Source organism: Oncorhynchus gorbuscha, linkage group LG24 (assembly GCF_021184085.1).
Source record: "Oncorhynchus gorbuscha isolate QuinsamMale2020 ecotype Even-year linkage group LG24, OgorEven_v1.0, whole genome shotgun sequence".
NCBI classification, from domain to species: Eukaryota; Metazoa; Chordata; class Actinopteri; order Salmoniformes; family Salmonidae; genus Oncorhynchus; species Oncorhynchus gorbuscha.
In genome coordinates, this window is record NC_060196.1 from 65,204,609 (window position 1) to 65,216,663 (window position 12,055).

General features: G+C 42.5%; 1 protein-coding gene across 2 annotated transcripts in view; it reads right to left on the reverse strand.

Annotated features, from left to right (window-relative positions):
- The window catches only part of runx1t1 (RUNX1 partner transcriptional co-repressor 1), a 165,023-nt gene that overhangs the window by 925 nt on the left and 152,043 nt on the right, over window positions 1-12,055 (reverse strand). For both annotated transcript variants that reach the window (XM_046325247.1, XM_046325246.1), the window contains exon 10: window positions 8,508-8,698. In XM_046325247.1, the coding sequence (XP_046181203.1) occupies window positions 8,508-8,698 (191 nt within the window). The remainder of the gene's footprint in view (window positions 1-8,507; window positions 8,699-12,055) is intronic.

Genomic DNA, 12,055 nt, shown 5'->3' on the forward strand with positions numbered 1-12,055 from the left:
TGGATTTACCAGTACACAAAACAATAGCATTTTGCCCCTCACAGCATTTCACAGCATTTTACAGCATTTCACAGCATTGTACAGCATTTCACAGCATTTTACAGCATTTCACAGCTTTTTACAGCATTTCACAGCTTTTTACAGCATTTCACAGCATTTTACAGCATTTCACAGCATTGTACAGCATTTCACAGCATTGTACAGCATTTCACAGCATTTTACAGCATTTCACAGCTTTTTACAGCATTTCACAGCATTTCACAGTGAATGAGTCTTGAATGAATGAAGACAAAAAAAGTAAAAGAAAGAGAATCAGAAAATAACCTGCAACACAACTACACCACCACATCCCACATAGTGAAACATAAGGACTAACCTGCAACACAACTACACCACCACATCCCACATAGTGAAACATAAGGACTAACCTGCAACACAACTACACCACCACATCCCACATAGTGAAACATAAGGACTAACCTGCAACACAACTACACCACCACATCCCACATAGTGAAACATAAGGACTAACCTGCAACACAACTACACCACCACATCCCACATAGTGAAACATAAGGACTAACCTGCAACACAACTACACCACCACATCCCACATAGTGAAACATAAGGACTAACCTGCAACACAACTACACCACCACATCCCACATAGTGAAACATAAGGACTAACCTGCAACACAACTACACCACCACATCCCACATAGTGAAACATAAGGACTAACCTGCAACACAACTACACCACCACATCCCACATAGTGAAACATAAGGACTAACCTGCAACACAACTACACCACCACATCCCACATAGTGAAACATAAGGACTAACCTGCAACACAACTACACCACCACATCCCACATAGTGAAACATAAGGACTAACCTGCAACACAACTACACCACCACATCCCACATAGTGAAACATAAGGACTAACCTGCAACACAACTACACCACCACATCCCACATAGTGAAACATAAGGACTAACCTGCAACACAACTACACCACCACATCCCACATAGTGAAACATAAGGACTAACCTGCAACACAACTACACCACCACATCCCACATAGTGAAACATAAGGACTAACCTGCAACACAACTACACCACCACATCCCACATAGTGAAACATAAGGACTAACCTGCAACACAACTACACCACCACATCATAGTGAAACATAAGGACTAACCTGCAACACAACTCCCACATAGTGAAACATAAGGACTAACCTGCAACACAACTACACCACCACATCCCACATAGTGAAACATAAGGACTAACCTGCAACACAACTACACCACCACATCCCACATAGTGAAACATAAGGACTAACCTGCAACACAACTACACCACCACATCCCACATAGTGAAACATAAGGACTAACCTGCAACACAACTACACCACCACATCCCACATAGTGAAACATAAGGACTAACCTGCAACACAACTACACCACCACATCCCACATAGTGAAACATAAGGACTAACCTGCAACACAACTACACCACCACATCCCACATAGTGAAACATAAGGACTAACCTGCAACACAACTACACCACCACATCCCACATAGTGAAACATAAGGACTAACCTGCAACACAACTACACCACCACATCCCACATAGTGAAACATAAGGACTAACCTGCAACACAACTACACCACCACATCCCACATAGTGAAACATAAGGACTAACCTGCAACACAACTACACCACCACATCCCACATAGTGAAACATAAGGACTAACCTGCAACACAACTACACCACCACATCCCACATAGTGAAACATAAGGACTAACCTGCAACACAACTACACCACCACATCCCACATAGTGAAACATAAGGACTAACCTGCAACACAACTACACCACCACATCCCACATAGTGAAACATAAGGACTAACCTGCAACACAACTACACCACCACATCCCACATAGTGAAACATAAGGACTAACCTGCAACACAACTACACCACCACATCCCACATAGTGAAACATAAGGACTAACCTGCAACACAACTACACCACCACATCCCACATAGTGAAACATAAGGACTAACCTGCAACACAACTACACCACCACATCCCACATAGTGAAACATAAGGACTAACCTGCAACACAACAACTACACCACCACATCCCACATAGTGAAACATAAGGACTAACCTGCAATACAACTACACCACCACATCCCACATAGTGAAACATAAGGACTAACCTGCAACACAACTACACCACCACATCCCACATAGTGAAACATAAGGACTAACCTGCAACACAACTACACCACCACATCCCACATAGTGAAACATAAGGACTAACCTGCAACACAACTACACCACCACATCCCACATAGTGAAACATAAGGACTAACCTATAAGGACTAACCTACAACGACACCACCACATCCCACATAGTGAAACATAAGGACTAACCTGCAATACAACTACACCACCACATCCCACATAGTGAAACATAAGGACTAACCTGCAACACAACTACACCACCACATCCCACATAGTGAAACATAAGGACTAACCTGCAATACAACTACACCACCACATCCCACATAGTGAAACATAAGGACTAACCTGCAACACAACTACACCACCACATCCCACATAGTGAAACATAAGGACTAACCTGCAACACAACTACACCACCACATCCCACATAGTGAAACATAAGGACTAACCTGCAATACAACTACACCACCACATCCCACATAGTGAAACATAAGGACTAACCTGCAACACAACTACACCACCACATCCCACATAGTGAAACATAAGGACTAACCTGCAACACAACTACACCACCACATCCCACATAGTGAAACATAAGGACTAACCTGCAACACAACTACACCACCACATCCCACATAGTGAAACATAAGGACTAACCTGCAACACAACTACACCACCACATCCCACATAGTGAAACATAAGGACTAACCTGCAACACAACTACACCACCACATCCCACATAGTGAAACATAAGGACTAACCTGCAACACAACTACACCACCACATCCCACATAGTGAAACATAAGGACTAACCTGCAACACAACTACACCACCACATCCCACATAGTGAAACATAAGGACTAACCTGCAACACAACTACACCACCACATCCCACATAGTGAAACATAAGGACTAACCTGCAACACAACTACACCACCACATCCCACATAGTGAAACATAAGGACTAACCTGCAACACAACTACACCACCACATCCCACATAGTGAAACATAAGGACTAACCTGCAATACAACTACACCACCACATCCCACATAGTGAAACATAAGGACTAACCTGCAACACAACTACACCACCACATCCCACATAGTGAAACATAAGGACTAACCTGCAACACAACTACACCACCACATCCCACATGACTGTAAGTCGCTTTGGATAAAAGCGTCTGCTAAATGGCATATATTATTATTATTATTATAAGGACTAACCTGCAACACAACTACACCACCACATCCCACATAGTGAAACATAAGGACTAACCTGCAACACAACTACACCACCACATCCCACATAGTGAAACATAAGGACTAACCTGCAATACAACTACACCACCACATCCCACATAGTGAAACATAGAAACATAAAACATAAGGACTAACCTGCAACACAACTACACCACCACATCCCACATAGTGAAACATAAGGACTAACCTGCAACACAACTACACCACCACATCCCACATAGTGAAACATAAGGACTAACCTGCAACACAACTACACCACCACATCCCACATAGTGAAACATAAGGACTAACCTGCAACACAACTACACCACCACATCCCACATAGTGAAACATAAGGACTAACCTGCAACACAACTACACCACCACATCCCACATAGTGAAACATAAGGACTAACCTGCAACACAACTACACCACCACATCCCACATAGTGAAACATAAGGACTAACCTGCAACACAACTACACCACCACATCCCACATAGTGAAACATAAGGACTAACCTGCAACACAACTACACCACCACATCCCACATAGTGAAACATAAGGACTAACCTGCAACACAACTACACCACCACATCCCACATAGTGAAACATAAGGACTAACCTGCAATACAACTACACCACCACATCCCACATAGTGAAACATAAGGACTAACCTGCAACACAACTACACCACCACATCCCACATAGTGAAACATAAGGACTAACCTGCAATACAACTACACCACCACATCCCACATAGTGAAACATAAGGACTAACCTGCAATACAACTACACCACCACATCCCACATAGTGAAACATAAGGACTAACCTACAATACAACGACACCACCACATCCCACATAGTGAAACATAAGGACTAACCTGCAATACAACTACACCACCACATCCCACATAGTGAAACATAAGGACTAACCTGCAACACAACTACACCACCACATCCCACATAGTGAAACATAAGGACTAACCTGCAATACAACTACACCACCACATCCCACATAGTGAAACATAAGGACTAACCTGCAACACAACTACACCACCACATCCCACATAGTGAAACATAAGGACTAACCTGCAATACAACTACACCACCACATCCCACATAGTGAAACATAAGGACTAACCTGCAACACAACTACACCACCACATCCCACATAGTGAAACATAAGAACTAACCTGCAATACAACTACACCACCACATCCCACATAGTGAAACATAAGGACTAACCTGCAATACAACTACACCACCACATCCCACATAGTGAAACATAAGGACTAACCTGCAACACAACTACACCACCACATCCCACATAGTGAAACATAAGGACTAACCTGCAACACAACTACACCACCACATCCCACATAGTGAAACATAAGGACTAACCTGCAACACAACTACACCACCACATCCCACATAGTGAAACATAAGGACTAACCTGCAACACAACTACACCACCACATCCCACATAGTGAAACATAAGGACTAACCTGCAACACAACTACACCACCACATCCCACATAGTGAAACATAAGGACTAACCTGCAACACAACTACACCACCACATCCCACATAGTGAAACATAAGGACTAACCTGCAACACAACTACACCACCACATCCCACATAGTGAAACGTAAGGACTAACCTGCAACACAACTACACCACCACATCCCACATAGTGAAACATAAGGACTAACCTGCAACACAACTACACCACCACATCCCACATAGTGAAACATAAGGACTAACCTGCAACACAACTACACCACCACATCCCACATAGCAGAACTACACCACCACATCCCACATAGTGAAACATAAGGACACAGTTGTAACAGGCTAGCTGGTTAAAACTAGACCCAGATCACACCACATACTCCACTGAAGCCCTCTGTATACTGTATGTGGTAGGGGAGAGGGGCCATGATTGTCTCCTCTTAGAACTGATGTAGGCTATATCCTGTCTCCTCTTGGAACTGATGTAGGCTATATCCTGTTTCCTCTTGGAACTGATGTAGGCTATATCCTGTTTCCTCTTGGAACTGATGTAGGCTATATCCTGTCTCCTCTTGGAACTGATGTAGGCTATATCTTGTTTCCTCTTGGAACTGATGTAGGCTATATCCTGTCTCCTCTTGGAACTGATGTAGGCTATATCCTGTTTCCTCTTGGAACTGATGTAGGCTATATCCTGTTTCCTCTTGGAACTGATGTAGGCTATATCCTGTTTCCTCTTGGAACTGATGTAGGCTATATCCTGTCTCCTCTTGGAACTGATGTAGGCTATATTCTGTCTCCTCTTGGAACTGATGTAGGCTATATCCTGTTTCCTCTTGGAACTGATGTAGGCTATATTCTGTCTCCTCTTGGAACTGATGTAGGCTATATCCTGTTTCCTCTTGGAACTGATGTAGGCTATATCCTGTTTCCTCTTGGAACTGATGTAGGCTATATTCTGTCTCCTCTTGGAACTGATGTAGGCTATATCCTGTCTCCTCTTGGAACTGATGTAGGCTATATCCTGTTTCCTCCTGTAACTGATGTAGGCTATATCCTGTCTCCTCTTGGAACTGATGTAGGCTATATCCTGTTTCCTCCTGTAACTGATGTAGGCTATATCCTGTCTCCTCTTGGAACTGATGTAAACTATATCCTGTTTCCTCTTGGAGCTGATGTAGACTATATCCTGTCTCCTCTTGGAACTGATGTAGGCTATATCCTGTTTCCTCTTGGAGCTGATGTAAACTATATCCTGTTTCCTCTTGGAGCTGATGTAGACTATATCCTGTCTCCTCTTGCAACTGAACCACACCATTGTAACAACGTTCGTCTGTTGTAAGAAGAGAGTCAGACCGAAATGCAGCGTGTAGGTTACTCATGACTTTAATGAATGAAAACGGTACATGAAATAACTGAAATACGAAAACAACAAATGAAACGTGAAACTCATTACAGCCTATCTGGTGACTACAACACAGAGACAGGAACAAACACCCACAAAATACAAAGCGAACTCAGGCTACCTAAATACGGTTCCCAATCAGAGACAACGACAAGCACCTGGCTCTGATTGAGAATCACCTCAGGCAGCCAAGCCTAACAACACCCCTAATAAGCCGCGATCCCAAATAATACAAACCCCAATACGAATACAACATATAAACCCATGTCACACCCTGGCCTACCCAAATATAACAAAAACACAAAATACAATGACCAAGGCGTGACAACCATGTCATTCCCCTATAGGACACAACCACACCATGTCATCCCCCTGTAGGACACAACCACACCATGTCATCCCCCTGTAGGACACAACCACACCATGTCATCCCCCTAAAGCAGACACAACCACACCATGTCATCCCCTAAAGCAGACACAACCACACCATGTCATCCCCCTAAAGCAGACACAACCACACCATGTCATCCCCCTAAAGCAGACACAACCACACCATGTCATCCCCCTAAAGCAGACACAACCACACCATGTCATTCCCCTAAAGCAGACACAACCACACCATGTCATCCCCCTATAGGACACAACCACACCAGGTCATTCCCCTAAAGGACACAACCACACCATGTCATTCCCCTATAGGACACAACCACACCATGTCATCCCCCTATAGGACACAACCACACCATGTCATCCCCCTAAAGCAGACACAACCACACCATGTCATTCCCCTATAGGACACAACCACACCATGTCATCCCCCTATAGGACACAACCACACCATGTCATTCCCCTAAAGCAGACACAACCACACCATGTCATTCCCCTAAAGGACACAACCACACCATGTCATTCCCCTAAAGGACACAACCACACCATGTCATTCCCCTAAAGGAATGATTGCGCTTGATGGTTTTTGCGACTGCACTTGAATAAACTTTCAGAGTTCTTGACATTTCCATATTCTTGCCATAATATGGACTTGGTCTTTTACCAAATAGGGCTATCTTCTGTATACCCGCCCTACCTTGTCACAACACAACTGATTTGCTCAAACGCATTAAGAAGGAAATAAATTCTACAAATGAACTTTTAACAAGGCACACCTGTATATTGAAATGCATTCCAGGTGACTACCTCATGAAGCTGGTTGAGAGAATGGAAAGAGTGTGCAAAGCTGTCATCAAGGCAACTTTCAAGAATCTCAAATATAAAATGTGTTTATTTTGTAAACACTTTTTTTGCTTACTACATGATTCCATATGTGTTATTTCATAGTTTTTATGTCTTCACCCTTACATTCTGGTATAATACATCTATATTAAATACATTCTGGTATAATACATCTATATTAAATACATTCTGGTATAATACATCTATATTAAATACATTCTGGTATAATACATCTATATTAAATACATTCTGGTATAATACATCTATAATAAATACATTCTGGTATAATACATCTATATTAAATACATTCTGGTTTAATAATTCAATATTAAATACATTCTAGTATAATACATCTATATTAAATACATTCTGGTATAATACATCTATATTAAATACATTCTGGTATAATACATCTATATTAAATACATTCTGGTATAATACATCTATATTAAATACATTCTAGTATAATGAATAATAATAATAATCAGTTGGTAGAGCATAATAACGCCATCTACCACCCATTGTAACACATGACTGTAAGTCGCTTTGGATAAAAGCGTCTGCTAAATGGCATATATTATTATTAGTATAATGCATCTATATTAAATACATTCTGGTATAATACATGTATATTAAATACATTCTGGTATAATACATGTATATTAAATACATTCTGGTATAATACATCTATATTAAATACATTCTGGTATAATACATCTATATTAAATACATTCTGGTATAATACATCTATATTAAATACATTCTGGTATAATACATCTATAATAAATACTCTGGTATTCTGTTATATCCAGAATATTCTGGTACATAGTAGATCAATAAAGTGTCCTACCTCGCTGGAGTCCTCCTGCTGGTTGATGACAGTCAGTGCGTCCTCCGCTGCCTGTCTCTTGGCCTCTGCCACCATACGCTCCATCTTGGACCGCTCAGTGCTGATCATCTCATGGGCCTTCCTCTCTGCCTCTGACACCGCCTTCTGGAGCTCTGACATGGCCTGACGCTTCACCTCGTTCACAGCCTCTTCTGAAACACATTCAGAGATATCCTCAAGGACCCATACAACCAGCCCCTAACACCCTAACCCTCTAACCCACTAACCCCTTAACCCACTAACGGTAGTGACTAACCCCTTAACCCACTAACCCACTAACCCCAACCCTAACCCCCCAACCCCAAACCTAACCCCCTAACCCATAACCCCGTAACCCTCTAACCCCTTAACCGTCTAACCCCAAACCTAACCCTCTAACCCCCTAACCCAGGGGTGTCAAACATACGGCCCGCGGGCCGGAACCGGCCCCCAAGGAGGTTCGATCAGGCCCGCAGGATAATTTGAAAGTGGAAAAAATGCATAAAAGACATGGAATTAATATTTTTAATTCGCTGCAATTCATGGATTATCCGCTAAGGGGCGCACTCTTTCCATCAGAGTAGAAGACAAGCCGCATCACTGAGACAGACTGAAAACAGCAGACGGTATCAATGCGCCATCTGCTGCTTGTTACGACGTTGTTAATACCTTGGTCTCTACCTCTCCGCTACACCCTCATTAGCCAAAATGTCGTTATCCAAACGGAGAAAAGTAGATAAGGAGTGTAGAATTTTAAAAGAAAAATGGACCACGTCCTATTTATTTACAGAGATGCACGGAAAACCTTTGTGCTTGGTGTGTTTGCAACAAGTTTCGGTATTGAAGGAATATAATATTCGACGCCACTACGAGACTCATCACAGCGAAAAATATGACGGCTTGCAAGGACAACTGAGAAGAGATAAGATTAACGAATTGCTGGCGGGTCTGAGGAAACAGCAGTCAACTTTCATCCAGAGCCGAGAAGTCAGTGAAGCAGCGGTAAAAGCCAGCTACCTAATTGCTAGCGAAATAGCATTAGCATCGAAGCCGTATTCCGACGGTGACGTTGTTAAACGATGCATGATGAAGGCGGCTGAACTTGTATGTCCCGAGAAGCGACAAGCTTTTGCCAATATTAGCCTGACGAGGAATACTATAGCAGAGAGGATTTCGGAACTATCGGCAGATTTAGACAGTCAATTGAAACAGAGAGTCAAGTCATTTATTGCATTTTCCGTGGCAATTGACGAGAGCACTGACATCACAGACGTGGCCCAACTGGCCATATTTATTCGAGGAGTTGATGAGACATTGACTGTTACTGAAGAGTTTCTTGAGTTGGTGCCAATGATGGACACCACAACAGCCGAGGACATTTTCGGCTCTGTCGTTGCTGCATTGGACAGAGTTGGAGTGGACTGGTCCCGCGCTGTCAGCCTGGCTACAGACGGCGCGCCATCCATGGTCAGAAAGAAAGCAGGTGTCGCGACAAAGTTCAAAGACAAAGTACAAGCCCTTAATGGAGGAGATCGTTTCTGGACATTTCACTGTATTTTGCACCAGGAGGCATTGTGTTGCAAGTCGCTGAAAATGGACCACGTCATGGAGGTGGTTGTTCGCACTGTAAATTTCATCCGGTCCAGAGGTCTGAACCATCGTCAGTTTGACAAACTTCTCAGCGACAGCAACATTACCCACAGCCTGCCATACCACACTGAAGTGAGATGGTTAAGCCGAGGCGCTGTGCTGAGGCATTTCTTTGATCTACGAGAGGAAATCGGACAGTTCATGGAGAAAAAGGAAAACCGGTGTTGGAATTACAATCTCAGGAATGGCTACGGGACCTTGCATTCTTGGTTGATATTACTGAACACTTGAACAATCTGAACAAAATGTTGCAAGGCCGCAAAAAAGTTGTCACACAGTTTTCTGACAACATACATGCATTTAAGTTGAAGCTGACTTTGTGGGAGATGCAACTGGCAAATGGCAACCCTGCTCATTTCCACTGTCTGAGAGATGTGTGTGTGACCAGACCTGATGCGGACATGAAACGGTACAAAGACAAAATTGCAGGACTACTGCGGGAGTTTGAGAAACGTTTTCAGGTATTTGGTGAACTTGAGACAGAATTTTCAGTTTTTCGCTCATCTTTCACAGTTAAAGCTTCTGATCTGCCGGTCGAAATTCAGCTAGAGATAATTGATTTGCAGTGTGATGCAGATTTGAAGGGCAAATTTGCCTCTGTAGGTCTGGACAGATTTTATCAGTATCTACTACCAGGGTACCCCAAATTAACAGCCCTGGCTGCTAAAATTTTGTGCATGTTTGGGACAACCTACCTTTGTGAACAAATTTTCTCAGTGATGAATATCAATAAAACAAAAATGCGTTCAAGGCTCACAAACAAGCACTTAAATGACATTCTGAAAGTGACAGCTAGTCAGGACATGACACCTGGTGTTGATGCACTTGTACAGGCCAAAAGATGCCAAGTTTCAGGTACAAATACAAGTCCAGACTAGACTAACACCTTTAAAATGCTGCCTTAGATACTGTTTGCATTGAAAGAATACAGCTCTGTGAAGATGAATCCTTACTGTGGTGATTTAAAAAATGTGCACTTTAATGTTAGTCAGCAGCTTCAAAACAAAAGTTGTGTGATGGAATTCTACTGTTCATACAACTCCATAAATTTTCAGTATGTATTGTATGTGTATGTATGTTTCATGTATGAAGTTTACAGATTTACAGGACAGGCGAACACTTTCTTCATTACACATTTAAAATCACTCTCCTTAGTTTGTAAGGTGTACGCAGGGATTACATTTAGATTTTATATGCGTATGTGTAAGTGGTTTAAAAATTCCTTTCTTTAAAAGTCTCATTTAATCTTAAAGTGCATTACTATATTTTTCAGTACCAATTAAAGTTTTGTGCCTTTGTACAATCAGTGGGATCAGTTGCAATGCATATTTGTGAATGATAAAAGTAAATTGCACATTTGTCTAAGGAAATATGAGGTGTTTCATGAAATGTTTTGTAAAAGGATAGTTCATTAAATTTCAATATTTTCCTAATGTTCTTGTGCTTCTTTACACCAAAACAAAGGAAAGACATGATATTTTGGTTATTTATAGCAGAGTATGGTATAATTTTAATGGTCCGGCCCACTTGACATCTCCCTAGGCCGTATGTGGCCCACGATGCGAAATGACCCTAACCCTAACCCTAACCCTTAATAAGGGGTTAGGGCCTAACCCCTTAACCCCTACCCCCGTAACCCCATAACCCCTTAACCCTCTAACCCTCTAACCCCCTAACCCCTACCCCCGTAACCCCATAACCTCTTAACCCTCTAACCCCTTAACTCCCTAACCCCCTATCCCCCTAACCCCCTAACCCTCTAGCCCCTAACCCCCTAACCCTCTAATCCCCTAACCCCAACCCTCTAACCCCTAACCCTTTAACCCCATAACCCCTAAACCTCTAACCCCCTAACCCCTCTAACCCACTAACCCTTTAAC